A 16,217-nucleotide genomic window follows, 5' to 3' on the forward strand; every position below is an offset into this window, starting at 1 on the left:
GGGTTCCCAAACTTTACTATGCCAAGGCCCCCTACATCAATACATTTTTAACTTAGGACCCTTTATAAGAAACATTTGTACTATTTATGTGTAGACTGAAAGTAATCTTCAATTCTCCATCTTCCTGCGCCCACTCACCCCCAACTCTAGCCTCCCCTCACGACCCCCCACTTTGAAAACCATTGCCTTAAACAACCTTAGTTTTCGTGGCCCCAACTGGAACTTGGGGCACTACGCACTCTGTGTATAAGACAGTTGCGGCCCTGTTTGTATCTAATATCATTTTCTGAGATTGCTAGAGCTGAACCGAGACCAAAGCCGTTGAAATGAAAGGACCGAAACTGGGACGATATAACCGCTGAACCTTAACTGTGTATAACCTTGCTTGGCTGTTATCTCCTCAAGAATGAAATAATAATAACAACTTGAGAAAATAAAAAACATTGTTCAGGTTGCCCAACACAAAAACCTCGCTCGCTAAAAAAGCTTAGGATTTACAATATATAAATGTACTCGCCTTTTCTTGTTCTTGTTTAAAGTGACTCGCTGAGCTATATCTAAACACGCTCCTTCTTATAAATAAGTTTAGCCGAACAATTCAACAAACAGACAAACTGTGTTCTATTAATATAGATGATACTCGAAGGGATTTTGTAGTATTTTTATATGTATCAGTATGGTTTAATATACCCAGAGTTAAGAGGGGGTGATCAGACAAATGTTCACATTTTGTTACATATTGATTGATATAAACATGACTTTTTACACCCTCCAGGCCTCCAATAATTTTTACATCTGTAAGTATGACATGAACACCCCGCCCAGGGTAAGTTTTACTCTAAGCAGGGCCTTGGGCAAAACTAAATTTGGGTTGTTTCTCTTTCTTTTTTAAATTTGAATTTAATTTCGAATGGTTTTTTTTTAAAGATATAGTGATTATTTTGTATAAAAAAAATTAGAATCCTAATTTTTGTTAGAAAACAATCTGTAGGGACCATTGTTGGGTCCTTTTTTTCATTGTCGAGCTCATATCTATGTCTTTATTTGTATTTTAAAATCTGTTTGATATTTTTAATAGACTACTGTGTTTTTTATTATTTTTTTTATAATGATTTTTTGTAAATATACCTATTTTTTATATTCAAGTGCGGGACCGCCGCAAATTTCCACGTAAAACCGACCCTTCCCCTCAGTTTTCATATTCTCTCTCCTCTGTACTACACTGGCATTGGGATTGCTATGATGTACAATTATATTTCTACTTTGAAAAATAGCATAATTTCCAAAAGTGTTTAATAATTTTTGTTGACCCTTTTGGGTCCAAATTCGAATTATATTTATAACGACGAAACCGTTTCACTTAGATTTAGCACTGAATTATTATGAAAATCAGTTTAGCAAATAAAATTAGGATACAGTACAATTAACTAATTAAATCAGTCCTAATGTTATTGTCAAGACCATCTAACTAGAGACCAAGATAAGATCAAGACTTAGGGGGATCAAGACTAAGCAAAATTAATTTTGCTTTTATTTTTCGAAAATGACTGTCTTAAATAGAGCTTATTTGATTTTGGGACTAACTATGAGACCAAAATTACATTGAGGAATAGAAACCAAGATGAGGCCAGCTCATACTGATCACAAAAATCACATTACCAATTAATCCAGGACTTACTTAAATGAATTTGAAACGATATATTTTATTGGGCCTTCTCTTATCTTGACTGAAGTACAAAAGATTTTTCTTATATTAATAAAGTAGATGCAGGCAATTAAAACTTTGTCAGCTAATATCTTACACATATAATAATATAATTAATTTTTATTTGGAGAAAGTTTAACCATTAAGCAATTATCATGTCAAAGAAACAGAATTTGTATTATATATTTTTAATTTAAACCAATTTTTATAATTAAACAGATATATTCTATAAAAATGGAGCCAATTCTGAATTCAATCAAATATTTGTGGAAAAAATTAGGAGTCGAATAATTTTTAGAAACTTTCCCTCTTATTATTTGCATGAAATTGGAAGTTCGCTTCAGAAACAAAACTGTTGACTAATATATCCGGGAGTCCGAAGGGGGTGGGCTTGAGGCGCTGTATTGAAATTTTTGCCAAAAAATTCAATTTTTGTGAAAAGCTTTGGATTTTTGAAATTTTTTGTGTATAGTTATAGGTTTTTGAAATTTTTTTAGAAAAAAAATCCAAAAACCAAGCTCCTCCCAAAAAAAAAAAAGAAGTTATATATAATCCTGTGGATGCCCCTGGATATTGAAAATTTTTCATAGAATTTGATTGAAAAATTTGCTGCGTATAGAGTTACTACTGCATGCCGATTTTCGAAAACATTTCTTCCTAATAGAAAATTGATTTAGATACACATTGTGTAATAGAAGATAAGTGTTTTATTTTAAAACTTTGGTCAAATAAAAATATATAATACTTTTTATATCTCATTGAAATGATAATTTCCTAATAATTAAACTTTCCATAAAAATAAATTTAATTATATTTTGAAATGGGTAGAATTTGAGCTGTTTAAGTTTCAATTTACGGGATTTACTTTATTGATGTGAGAAAATGCTTTTGCATTTACGTCAAGCACAAAAAAGTGTACGTTCTATATCTATTTCAGCGTCTTTGATTGATTAAATTAATGATTATTGATTAATCAGTCCATTAACATTTTAATTTTTTTATCAATGCACTTCATATAAAAGGAAGAGTTGTTTCCAAATTTGAATTTGATGGATAGAGAAACTCCTAATTTGTTAAATTCAATATAAATTTAATGAGTAATTAAGGCAGTTAAAAGGATATGGAGTAAGACACTGAATTTCCATGTAGCCATTAAGTATGTAGTATTAATGTCATAAAATAGCATAGGAAAAGAGATAAGCAAATTCAACTTCCGTGACTTGATAAATAGTCGAAAAAAGTACACCATCCCTACATAAGCAGAAAAGTGTATTCCTAAATGGAAATGAAAATTCATAATCAGATTCAATCTCCAAGGAAAGTTTTGTGAAGGTCAGTAATTGAACATTAATTTGAGTATCTTCACGATTTTATAAAAAAGTTTGATGTTGATTACAGGGATGAAATTAGCATATTGTCTATTATTTTTTATTTTTACTGAAGTTATCTCTGCGGATTTTAAATTTGATGGTTCTTCTGGACGACCCAACCGGGTTAAAGTAAAAGTTGGTCCTAATTGCAATACAACTAACATAGAAGAACTCAAAATTCTTACATGCTATTGTTCCGATATAAAAGTAAGTGGCAAACATTATTTATTAATAAAAATAATCATGGAAACACAAAATCTTGGTTACCTACATATATTCCTAGCAACTTCGACTTGGACATCACACACCACATGCTCGGAAAATATTTGTCCGATATTTGCAAACTCAATCAAATGGACTAGCTATCTCAAACTGTGAAGAAGTGTACCTTCATTCTAATCTTGAATGGCTTGTTCAAAACTCAAACACTCATCCTGTAGAATATGTCAGCATTGAAAAAGTCGAATCTCTGTTCCCATATGAGGCAAGAGTTTTTGACTTTACATTTCAAAAAAATGTATCCGTCGACTTTCGAGTGGATAATATAAAAAACCCGGTTGTATTTCCAACCAATGTGAATAATTTTCCAATGTTTAATGGTCCAATTAGATCGATACATTTCAACTCAATAAGCTTTTTGGATTTTAATACGAATGGACTTTTCGGAGTCTCATACTCTGAACCAAATGTTACTTTCTCTAATTGTATTATTAAAACCAAGGATCCTGGTTCTGAATCAATGAAAATTAAATTATCTTCTTTGAATATTATAAGTTCTTCTATAATTGGAGCAGGGAGGGGTACTTTTAATGTAACGGTACCTAAATTTAAAGTGTCTCTTTCAAACTTGGAACTTATTTCTAGCAAATCGTTTGATATTGAGTCCTTGAAAACCGAATTTATTGATTCAAGCCTCGGACTTCAAGCTAATTCACTTAGGATAAAATCCAGAGTGATTAATTTTATTAACACAACTTTTGATCAGCCCAAAACCTTGAGCATGATCGATTTACATCCCAACTCTTATAATGGGCCTGATATATTAAGGTTCATTAATGTAACTCTTCGTGATCCATCCAGAGGATCTCTTGTAACGGGAGGTTTCAGTGTAGTTGAGTATAAAGATATTTTCATCAGTAATTGTTTATGTAACCTTCATATATATTTGCTGGATACGACCATCTCAGCCTTTACATTAAGGTACGTTTTGTAGTTTTTAGTATAAGTATTCAACTAAAATTAAATTTCAGAATGCTTCCGGATCTTGAGAACCTCCTACAACAAGACTTAAAAAATAATTCATTATGCTATAATAAAATAAGTCAATCCTTTGACAGAATTTCTGATTGTGACGACGACTCCTCAAGGTTTGATATTGTCTATACCTCAATCATAGCTGTTCTATTCATTGGAATTATTGGCATTATAGCAACCATATTAGTAGTTTATATATTAAATAAACGTAATAGAGATCAAAGAATTGCTTTGATCAAGGATTGGAGCATTGCTTTACCAAAGCCTAAATCCTACCGAGAAACCATGGTTAAATTTAATTTAGAAAGTGTACAAACATTTTCAAGACCATCAAGTATAGCCTACGCCGAGCAATTCAACGAACCAGGTAACTAAATAATACTTTTCAAGTTTAGGCCTATGTCTAGTTTAATGATTACACAGTATAGATTAACATATCGTTTGTTTATAGATATAATACAAGGATTAGATAAAAAAGGAAGCATCGAAAAGTGATAAAAAAGTCCAGGAACAAACAGAAAACTCTCAAATTACTAAACAGAGCTCAACTAAGGAGTCAAGTACGGAACTTGAAGGAAGGGATATTAGAACTGCTCTTTCTGTTATTATCGAAGAAGACGACTTGATCTCATTAAATGAAATTAATGTCAGTAATACTTAAAGAGAATTATCTTTAGCAATATCGTTACGTCAAGAAACAAAGAACCTACATTATTTATAAATTCTGATAGTCATCTTCGTTGATGTTAGTTACCACTATCATATGTATAGTAGCAATAAAATGCAATTTCTATGTCTAAAAAAATCATTTGTAGATCGTAAGGAAAATTAAACAAGGAATATATTGTATACGAGCAATAAAATGCAATTTCTATTAACTAAAAAAGAATTTGTATATCGTAAGGAAAATTAAACAAGGAATATATTTTCATTACTATTTTTAAACCTAATATATAACAAAATAAAAATCTAATAGCATTCAAAAAATAAATGATTGAATACTATTTTGATACTGGATAATGAACAAAATTATCGACATCGAATAATAGACTATCTTCCTTAGTAAAACGACCACACTTTTCGAAATCGAAGTCTGGGAAAAATAATGAAATTTCTCGGCAAGCATTTTCCACCGAGTCCGAACCATGAACTCCATTTCTTGTGTCTGTTAAACCATACTTGCCTCTTATAGTATTTGGTTTTTCGTAGCGAGTTCGAAAAACCTTGGTGGGACCCATAAGCTCTCTCCATAATGATATGGCATTATCTTCAGTATGCCCCAGGACATGAAGATGAGAAGTACCAGAGGACATAAACGTTGTCAAACGATTGTAAAAAAACTTTCCTTCATGTTCACTGTAGAAGCGACGAACGTCATTCGTGGGTACCTTAAAAGAAGCTGATCTAAGTACAACGAAACCCGAGTCTAAAATGCGATGACGAATTGATTGAACAATATATGGTATTTTTGCTATGTCAGGTTTAATTATGGCTAATGTTAGAGATATCGTTTTTGTATTCATTTGAAATAGTTGGGCTTAAGGCGTTTTATTCCCAAGCAAACAAACTTATAAGACTGAATGGAGGCATTCCCTCTTCAGGGCCTTTAAGAAATCCCAAGTATAGAACCAAGGGTAAGAAGCCCCAATGAAATCCAGTTTTTCCAAATGAGATAAGAGTGTATAGGCGACGTTTTGCATCCTCAGTTAAAATTCCCATAATAAGCTGTAAATAAAAGTAAAATATTTAATTCTCAATGGAAAACCTGTGTACAAAAAATCATTTGAGTGAAATGTCATTTATTCAGGTTACGAATTAATTAAACGAATGTAGAAAAATTGGATTGGGGGTTTGCATTTACCGAGATCAAATGCAATGTTAACACAGTCATTGCATCACTTTTTTACCAAAATTGCGATCAATGAACGAAATTTTATTTCAGAGACGGTCGGGCCAAAAGTCATCACATAGTACAAAAAAAAGTGTGTGCATATAATATATATAAAGTATCAAGACAGGAAAAATTGAGTTCTCTCTAAACTTAATGAAGTGATTGACAACTAGTTAAATTTGCACTTGGAAAAGTCCATCTCGGGGTGGCTCGACATAAATTGTTTCAACATATCCTGCTTCTTTTGCTCATCTGAGGTTGGTTTTCCCATTTCTTTTTGTCGCTGATCATACATCATTTTCTCAACCATGGACCTTGTTTCCCCATCTAAATCACTCAATTTCGAGTTTTCAGGTTGAACTTTTTTCGTATTAATTTCAGGATCACTTTTGATGACGTGGGCCCACCAGGACATTTTATTTGACTTTTCAATGTTGACGAGTACACACTTCTTATCCTCAATGAGCCATGCACTATCATCTGCCTTAATGTCCTCGGGAAAGTCCCCTGGATGATGGGCTCCTCTCCTTTAATGCCCACTTTGATCTTTTTCTTGCTAAGTTCTACGTTGAGGTCTTTGGACTTGCAGGCTTTATATAAGGGAATGCGAAGCTCGACTTCAGTCAGAGTCTGTGTCCATTTGTACTTGGGCATATTAGCCCCGTTTCCCTCATTCGGCTTCATCTTTGTGGGGTCATCCTCCTCTTCCTCTCCATCTCCTTTCGGAGCCCCGCTAGTCTCTCCCTCCATCTTTTGTCTCTTCTTATTCTCCTCGATTTCCTTCTGAATCTTTTCTGCTTCAAAGTCCGTCACTTCCTCAATTTTGGATTCATTTTCCTCCTCCTTCCGTCTCCTCTCTTTGGCTTTAGCATCCTGTGCTGCCAATTCAGCTTTTCGAGATGAAACCACCTTTTGCGCAACAGCAGCATATTCATCGAATTTCTTCATCAATATCTTTTTGGCCTCCTCGTTTCCGACCCCTTGGTAAAAGTCCGTCTTTCGAGCTAAGAAGCTGAAAAAGATATCCAAGAACCCTTGGATACCTCCTCCACATTGATTGATCACTGTGAAGAACATTCCGTCATAACGTTCCTCGCTGTCTTCCATTTTGATTATTTTGTCAATTCAATTCTTGTGTTCTTTCGAGTCCCAAAAGTCTTCTCACTTCCTACGGGTAGATTTAATATGTGATATCCCAGTCTGTCTATTCAATAATATTGGATTGGAATAGTTAATAGATGATTCTAGAAACCTACCTTGTATTGCGGGCGACGATGGAATCAATGCAAGAAATTAGGAGAAAAATTCAGGAAGACTCGCTATTTCCCTGCTGCCGGTGCTACTATTATATATTGCCATTGGTGGTCCTGCGACAAGCAATGTGTTAAACGCTTCTATTGTTTTCAGCTGTTAACTTTGGTATGTTTAGCTGAAATCCTTTTGCCGCCGAAACAGCCATTAATTTAATGGATGATTTTTTTCCTCTGGATTTTAAAAATAATATATAGACCAAATACAACAGCTGCATTATACTTCTCAAAGTGAGACGATTTATCATCTCTGCCTAACAAAGCCAATCCACCAAGTCAAAATCCTTGTCACCTTTTTTCCACTAGAGAATAGGCCAGGAAAACAGAGAGAAAGAAGGAAAGAGAGAGAGAAAGACAACAAAAAAGAAAAACAACGTGCTCTTCGATAAAATATTTCTACTGCGCAACGTAATGCTACGCTGTAGTACGCTCCGTATTTGCGCCTATCTTACCAATTTCAAGATACTTTATCTCAACCAAATTAAGGAAATTGAAATGAGATCGGAAACGAACGCGTCGCGATATTAATAAGTTAATATTATAATTTATTAATAGTAATGATAAAATATTTAGAAAGATAATTGTTCCGGTTTTTCCGTATGCACGCATTAAAGTCAAAAATATGTGACGTCATAAGGAGACTATGAATAGTAAACATTCAAATGATCAATGAATTGACCCCAGGGAACACTGAAATGAATATATATTTAGGTGTTACCTGAATTGACAATGATGCATAAAATCCTCTCGGTATGTAAAAATAAAAGAAACCAAAAATTAACGTGGTAATCAAAAGAATATGATTCATTGATCGATGAGTTCTAATCATAGAGATAAAAACATTTTTATATTTTTTTCTATCTTTATGGTTTTAATACTATCTGGAGAAGCACTTACTCCAATCAAGCAACCTGTTGTGGTAAAAAAACATGATTTCCATGGGAAATTATGATTGGTAAACTAATATTAGCTATGTACAGTTATCTGAAAGTAATCGTTTGTCGTAGTTTTAAATCAACATTTATATTGATGAATTTACCCTTCAAAAATAAAATCTCAATTCTAGTGCGTGTTTGCACAAGATTAAGTAATCAATTAGTTCGCTTCATTCTAATAACAAGATATTTATCTTAATCTTGAAATAATAAAATTATTCATTAATTACGGTGAACAAGTGTATTTTTGTTGTATGTCGAACTAGAGCCAATAGAAAACATCCTTCATTTCTTCAATTTGCAAGCTCAAATGTATCAAGATGGACCGTTATGAATCCTCATAGTTACCTACGTCTAATTATATATTTTTCTAATTAAATGTCAATGAAAGATACTTTTCTATACTCTTACAGGAGAAAAAACACACCATTAAAGAAGGCAAAAATAAAAATAACAGTTTCATTAAACAAACATAATTTATAGGATGGGGAGGGGTCAACTGGGTGTATTTTAGTTTTTTGACTCATAAATCTTTGGTTTCAAAAATTATAACATTTTCTTAAATACTTAGACATGGCCCATGCAATGGCAATCAAAAGGTTTCAACAAATTTATTTAATTGATTGTATGTTTTTAGGGCAATATATACTTTAAACAATATTAACAGAAAAAAGAAAGCCAAATTAAAGTTTCTGAAACTCAATGACAAAAATTAGTTATAAATTTTATATTAGCTCATTTAATACATTTCGTCATAAAGTTTCATAAAATATAATTATTTTTTTCTGATCTAAGTTAGGTTACCCAAAAATCACTTTTTCTGATGTGGGATCAAATGAACCAAATATAATTTAAAAAAATAATATATTAAGGCTACGTCAATAATATTGATCAAAAATTGTTTTAAGTCCTTTTCTTTCTTCTACTTATTTATTCGGCTTCAGAAAGAGGTATTTTTCTTTATCGTTCATAGTAACATACGGGGTATATGATGAATAATTAATAATTGTATAAAAAATGACAATTATTCCTTTTTTTTAAATCAAATGAACTTCTTCACAAAATAGTGAGCTTAAATATAATTAATTTCATTATAAAAATGGCTCTATGTAATTTTGCCTCAGGACATTTTCCCTTAAACCCATTTTGTCTCAAAGATATTTCACCTTAATATATATTAGCTAATGAGATTTATACGCAGTAGTTGTTATTTTTGGTTAAAATTGATGTTTACTTTGAATTTTTTAATCAAAATAGGTAATTTGTATTAGGGTTATTTTCTGATAAAAAATGATGAAATCATAAACCCATATTTAAATGCTTACACCAACAAAATCTCACTATTTAATTAATTTGAACCGGAAACTAAGTACATAATAAAATTAGTAGATTAATAAGAAAAAAAATAAATTAACACGGCAACGGTTCGAATAAAAAAATTGATAATCACTTCTCTATTAGTAATTATCATTAGACATTATGAATTATTTATAGTATAAAAGACTCATAGATTGACGAACAAGCATAATATAAGACAAGAGTCTAATTCCATCATTATTTCAACAGAAAGCAAACATTTAATGTATTTTATAGTAATGAATATTACCTATTTTGATTTAAAAAAATTCCAATGGAACATCAGTTTCAACCAAAAAAAAATTATACTTATATATTAAGGGGAATATCCTTACTTAGGCAAAATGTCCTAAGGTGAAATGGTAACCTATCAACATGTATTTAAGAGTCCTTGCATCAAGATAAATTTTTAGTATCTTTTTTTTTAGTTATGCTTGACCAATGATCTCTTATAGTATAAGAACTCATTGCCTTAACAAAGTCTAATACACCTGTTTGACCCCACCCATGCAGTCAAAAGCCATTAATCGAATCGATTAATTGATGAGCGAATTAGAAGAAGAAATACCCGTTGCGTCATTGGGCATTTCATTAATCTATATGGTCATCATCGATGACCTTATAGGTAAAATTTTTTTTTTTAAAGAGGAATTCTTTCTTTTATTTCAAAATAAAGAGAAATACTCAAATAAGCACTTATTATTGACAACCATATGTTTTAAAAATATAATCACTTGTAAATAAGGATTTATAATGGTGTTAGATATTTCTTATATCTACTTCGTAGTAACCAAGGTTAATAGAAATACATTTTTCTATTAACCTTGGTACTAACTATCTGACAAGAATAACTAGAACTATCCAGCTTCTAACGATTATGTGCATTTGATGATAGATGAAGGTAAGTAACTTTGTTAACTGATGAAGAGTAGTTTTTTTTTTTAGTTTATACAAGTGGAAAATGCCACGGACAAATTGATTGGGATGGATAAAAACTTGTCATTTGACAATCCTCCGGCTAACAGAAAAATGCTTATTGATTATATTATGTTTAATATATGTCTTTTGACTTCAATACGGAATCCAATCAACTCCGACAATGTATCCTTTTTTTTTTTTTTTTTTTGATATCGTGTACAATTTAAAAAATTGCTGGAATAATTTTGAAAAATTACAAATTCTTATTAGTCGTCCATTTTAAAGTATAATGACAGGATATCCGAATTATACGAAGATTTTTATATCGATGAAATCAATTAAAACATCAGATTTCCTAGCAAATTGACTCATAAATATCTTCAACCATGAAGTATGGAGTATATTTGTACACATGAAGATAAAGTAAATTTCAATAAATCGATTTTTTAATCTAAAAAGAAAATGAAGACTTTTGATGGATACAACGAATTTTGTCAATTATTAGAAAAGTGTTTAATGCTTTTAGGGCACAAAAAAAACCTGGATGAATCCAGATTTCCTATCAAAAATCCTTGTTAAAGAAAAGATATGTATCTCAGAACATTTTCACATTGGATTAAGAAGTAGAAATATGATTTACCAATTACTTAATTCATTATTAAAATAAATTTGTACGGCTCTAAGTAATGTTGAACCCGTCCTTATTTTGGGCTGAAGACTGTAATGACAGTTCCAGTTTTTGGATTTTTGAAGAAAAAAAAAATGCTGATTTTGTATTTTTTGAAAAAAATATGCAGTCATTCATATTACTCTTAAAACTTATATACGTGACTCAATTTTATTTATTAAATCAGTACTAACAGTCCGAAGGACCGGTCTTAAGGCTGGATTTTACCAAATAAATACGGACTGATAACCATAGTTCTAAGTCACGTTATTGTTGATCTTAGTGGATTTTTAATATCAAAATTAAACTTTCACTATGTCTTAACTAGTGAATTACAAAGTGACGGCCTATAATTTCGTTTTCGTGAATATGGGCGGTAACATGGATTAAATTAGTTTATTCTTTTCTGTGCTTTAAATGATAGAATCGGAAAAAAAATCATAAGGTTAAAAAACTACTTAGAATATAAAATCTAGAATAAATAAATAATACATTGTGTTACATGCAAACGAGTTTTGTTTCGATATTTTTGCAAAAAAATCAAAAATTCACAACTATTCCTAAAGAACTAATTTTTTTCTATTTAAAAAATCTATAGTTCTTCACAAAAGATTAAATTTTTTTTCCAAAAATTTTTTATTTCAAAATATAAATTTTTGGAAAAAAGACAAATATTAAATTTTCTAGTAAAAAGCAAAAAATCTTTAATTTAATTTAGGGGAGGGCTACAGCCCCTGCGTACACCACTGTCAACAAGTGGATTTGTGTCAATTTAATCATTCTTGGACTAACAGTTAAAAAGAAATTGAAAATAAATCTGAAATTGAAGAATGCATTATACAAGTTTTCTCGATGTAACTTGACTTACCCCTCGAAATTTATTGTAGAGCTGGTTGCAATATTGGAAGAAATATTCATAAAAATAATGAAGAAATCTATTTGTAAAAATATAATTTTTTAAATTTTGTGCATCAGGACTCATTTTTAAAATAATGTTTGAATATATAAAAAGCTAAATCTAGTTTTAAATATTATTAACACAGGTTGTTTGGAATGCCAGTTCAACAAATCAAAAATTACATGAAAACTGCTAATAAAATATTTACTGTCTGTATGAAGGATTATTAACAAATTTAAAATACAGTCGGTTTAAAAAAGAGCATTTTTAAAATAAATAAATTTTGTTAAACAGCTATCATAATGAGACTAATGTATCTATGAACAATAAATTGATATTCATTATGATTTTTTTTTTCATTATTAATTATATTAAGTAGGTATATGAGAAAACTATAAATGAAAAAATCTTTATTTTCTGATTTGTAGAGCCGGAATAGAATTTTGCAATTCCAAACAAATAGAATCATGAGACTTCAGAGCAACCTTTCCATGCGAATCAGAATCTTGAAATCAAATTTAAGTTCTCAATCCCTAAAAATAAATATCAACAATAAGTATAACAATTTGATTGGAACTAAAAACGTCTAAAAATTAATGGTTCCAAATTAAAAATATTACTTAGTAATCCAGGGACTGAATCCAACTATTTCGATTATGTAATTCCAAGACTATTCAACTCCTTGTGTATATACTCTGCTGACTTCTGGGTCACTCCACAAGACTGGTTATTCCTTCAATATAATTACAGATTAAATATGATTTAAAGTTACTTATTTACTTAATTATTTCAAGATTAAGATCAATGAAATAAACATATTTTTTTTCATTAGAATAGAATTAACTAGAAATAGATACATTAATTTTTGCAGGGCAAGTTTATCCGATTAAATCATTAATGGAACAATTTTTTGATAATTTACTTTAAAAAACCCTTTAACAAATATGTCCTTTTGATTTTTTAGCTGTAAATAGGCATCATTTTTGCATCAAGAACAATTCTTGGGGATTTTAAAATATTACTCCAAAATACAAAAGTTGATTAAAATACCAAGTGACGCTGATACAAAACTACAATTACGACAAATTATTAGTATTGTATAATTGTACAAAGCTCATATTAGTTTAGCAATCGGAATGTCTAACCCTAGTTAAATTGACGTTTATCAGCAATGCAGTAGGTTGCGTGATTAGAGATTATGCTCCTCCGGGTAGATAGTATTAAAACTCATTGCTACAAATTATAAATTATTATCATTCTTGACCCGCACAATATTTACTTGTAGTTTTTACTTAAAGTTGATATCTATACTATTTTTATAATTCCTATGAATATTTATTGTAAATTCAAGCATCAATGAAATAGAAAGACTTTCCTGAGTTGCCGTGGTCATGAGTCGTTCTTATTGACAAGATTTAGTCAAATTATTAATTGATGAATAATGGAACGCAAGTACCCTATGATGACAGAAGACGAAGCGGGAGATTTCCATGATGTTCATCTTCACCACTTACAATCTCAAGGGAATATTTATACTCTCTCCAAAATCATTGCTCCCTCTGGAAAAGATGTAAAGGATGATAGAAAAGAAAGAGATGTCTTTATCCTTGCCTCCACTCTGAATCGGAGATCCTTCACACTTCAATGCAGAGGCTCATCCTCCAATACTCCCAGAATTCTTTCCAAGGAAATACATTTTACATACATTCCGTCAGGAGCTGAAATCATTTCTATCGATGCATTCAGAAGAGAGGATTTGAAAGACTACGTCGTCGGCATCACCATTATCATCAAGTCTCCTACCTCTTCGGAGAATGGTGGGGTTTCATGTTTTAAATTACTCAGATATCCTATATAGTCACATTTTCATTTTAGCAACAAATAGTGGAGGACAGTTCTTCAATATCTACAGTGATGATATACCCCTAGAGGATACACTCGCTCATAATTGTCAATCCTTGGAATTAGATTTCATTCCCTATCAATTGAGTCATGCTCCTGTAAAAGGACCTCAAGGCTCGATTGTTTGGCTTTTGTCTGGGAGTGACTCGCAAATTCATCCATATTCCTATGAGTCTGAAGGACAGGTCTACAGCAAAATCCCTTTAAGCGCATGCTTTCCCGAATTGGAGGAGGAGAAAGACACATCCTTATCTATCGTACAATGGCTGGACATAATTTATTATGAGACTGAGAGTGACATGTATAGACTTTGTGCAACGGGGAGAGAGGATGGTCGTTTAAAAGTTACGAGATTCAATTTAAAATCATCAACCTTAGAGGCTTTGTGGATACACGAGGCTATGGAAGATCCTATTTGTTCTCTCAAGTTTTTCCAGTCAACGCTTCATTGTCCTACTCCCAAGATACTAGAGGGATTTCCACATTCAAATGAGACCAAAGAATGGAATTTGGCAGTTGCGTATGCACTCTCAGAAGCTAAAGTATTTCATGACATTAATCAAAACGGACTTGAAGACTTTGAAACCTTGAAAAATAGTCATAACTTTGATGTACCTACCTCAGTTTTGATAGCAGATGTTAACTTTGACGGCAAACCCGAGATACTTATTAGTACGTATGGACAAGTTATTCTATGCTATGGAAAACATGGTTCCGAATGGGTAAGAAAAAAGTTGAATCTCTCTTCTCGCCGTTTTCCAGCTCCTATTTTAAGTTTAGACTATATTGACTTAAGTGGTGATGGCATTAGGGATCTCGTGGTCATGACAACCAAAGGCCTTCATATCCTACAACTTGATCGAACTATTGTAATGAGAACATTGAAAAAAAAGGCTCAATTCCTTACTGGGAGGTTCCTGTGATGAAGTTGGCAAATGAATTTGTAATATGTTTTTAATTAAAATATTATTTTAGCTTGTTATATTAGAATTAATATTTTTATATAGGAAAATATATGATCAATATGCTTATTAATGGGCATTTCATCGTCCCTAACTTTGTTATGTGATAGACAATAATTTGAGTTTGTGGTGTAATCGTTGAAGAAAACTTTGTTTCTTCAATATTTTATATTTGTTTGTAGGATTTGAACATCTATTTCTTCTTTGCCAATTATAATTATGTCCCTCTAACGAAAAGGTATCACTACTTTGTTCGTAAAAAAATTGGTGTGAAAATGGGGAAATTATTGCTATTAATTAGCATATAGTGTTTATGTGGCATGAATCTTACTGCGACGATTATATAAACATTTATTTAATTTGGACATTCATCCATAAAAAAAATATAACAATCTTATTAGATCTTACTTCCAGTTAGGAGGGCATTCTATTTCTTAAATGAGCCCATAATATATATTAAAAATAAGGGGAATTATATGTAATATAAAAAAACATATTATGCGAAGAAAAACATAGGAGAAAAGAAGTAATATCCACTCTAATTAGATTGCATTTTTTTTAAACCAATAAACAATTAGTGAGAGATTACTATTTATTTAGAATCTTGTGTTTGGCTTTATATTTGACAATAAATCAATTTTTTTATTTCCATTTATTAGAATATTTTCAGAATTGATAACATAACCCTAATCATCATTGTCACAAATAAGTTAATGGAGCAATGTTTCTAATAAAAAATCAAACAACATTTGCACTCAATTTTGAGGAAAACATCGTAATTTGTTATATCGTTGTTTCTTGTATTATACATTGTTTGTAGTAAAATACTTAGAAAAATTAAAATTTCGATATATCAACAAGTCATGATTCATGAAATAGTTCTCGACATGAATAGTTAAGTAGATATACATATATTAGAGAGTAGAGTGTTGGGCTAAATAGTCAAAAGTGAATTGAAATACATTGATAGGCAGTGATGATAATTATTTGGGTTAATTTTAAAGCAGGAAAGGGCGCATGAAAATGAATTAATTTAATGTGAATCGGTT

At 31.0% G+C, this 16,217-nt stretch overlaps 4 protein-coding genes across 5 annotated transcripts; 2 read left to right on the forward strand and 2 right to left on the reverse strand.

Moving 5' to 3' along the window:
* The first annotated feature begins 2,898 nt into the window (after nucleotides 1-2,898).
* Nucleotides 2,899-5,134, forward strand: LOC121123770 (uncharacterized). Its single transcript, XM_040718903.2, has 5 exons — nucleotides 2,899-3,037; nucleotides 3,104-3,282; nucleotides 3,359-4,275; nucleotides 4,326-4,696; nucleotides 4,781-5,134. Exons 2-5 carry the CDS (start codon nucleotides 3,106-3,108, stop codon nucleotides 4,822-4,824), a joined length of 1,509 nt encoding a protein of 502 aa, XP_040574837.1. The 5' UTR covers nucleotides 2,899-3,037; nucleotides 3,104-3,105; the 3' UTR covers nucleotides 4,825-5,134.
* A 99-nt stretch (nucleotides 5,135-5,233) lies between these two features.
* On the reverse strand, nucleotides 5,234-6,050 carry LOC121123613 (nucleoside diphosphate kinase 6). The gene has a single exon (XM_071890746.1). It carries the CDS (start codon nucleotides 5,850-5,852, stop codon nucleotides 5,331-5,333), a length of 522 nt encoding a protein of 173 aa, XP_071746847.1. The 5' UTR covers nucleotides 5,853-6,050; the 3' UTR covers nucleotides 5,234-5,330.
* Nucleotides 6,051-6,241: 191 nt separating this feature from the next.
* LOC121123771 (nuclear distribution C, dynein complex regulator) lies at nucleotides 6,242-7,551 on the reverse strand. Its single transcript, XM_071890745.1, is given in 3 exon segments — nucleotides 6,242-6,727; nucleotides 6,730-7,420; nucleotides 7,477-7,551. Coding segments are annotated over 2 exon segments (936 nt in total). The 5' UTR covers nucleotides 7,328-7,420; nucleotides 7,477-7,551; the 3' UTR covers nucleotides 6,242-6,389.
* A 5,961-nt stretch (nucleotides 7,552-13,512) lies between these two features.
* LOC121123167 (KICSTOR complex protein kaptin) lies at nucleotides 13,513-15,247 on the forward strand. 2 transcript variants are annotated; one of them, XM_071890612.1, is made up of 3 exons: nucleotides 13,586-14,121; nucleotides 14,180-15,149; nucleotides 15,214-15,247. In XM_071890612.1, exons 1-2 carry the CDS (start codon nucleotides 13,746-13,748, stop codon nucleotides 15,127-15,129), a joined length of 1,326 nt encoding a protein of 441 aa, XP_071746713.1. In that variant the 5' UTR covers nucleotides 13,586-13,745; the 3' UTR covers nucleotides 15,130-15,149; nucleotides 15,214-15,247. The 2 variants fall into 2 exon arrangements, with proteins under 2 accessions (XP_040574223.1, XP_071746713.1); XM_040718289.2 differs by having other exon boundaries at nucleotides 13,513-14,121; nucleotides 14,180-15,237.
* The last annotated feature ends 970 nt before the right edge of the window (nucleotides 15,248-16,217 follow it).

The sequence above is a fragment of the Lepeophtheirus salmonis genome, chromosome 8 (genome assembly GCF_016086655.4).
Source record: "Lepeophtheirus salmonis chromosome 8, UVic_Lsal_1.4, whole genome shotgun sequence".
Classification (NCBI taxonomy): Eukaryota; Metazoa; Arthropoda; class Copepoda; order Siphonostomatoida; family Caligidae; genus Lepeophtheirus; species Lepeophtheirus salmonis.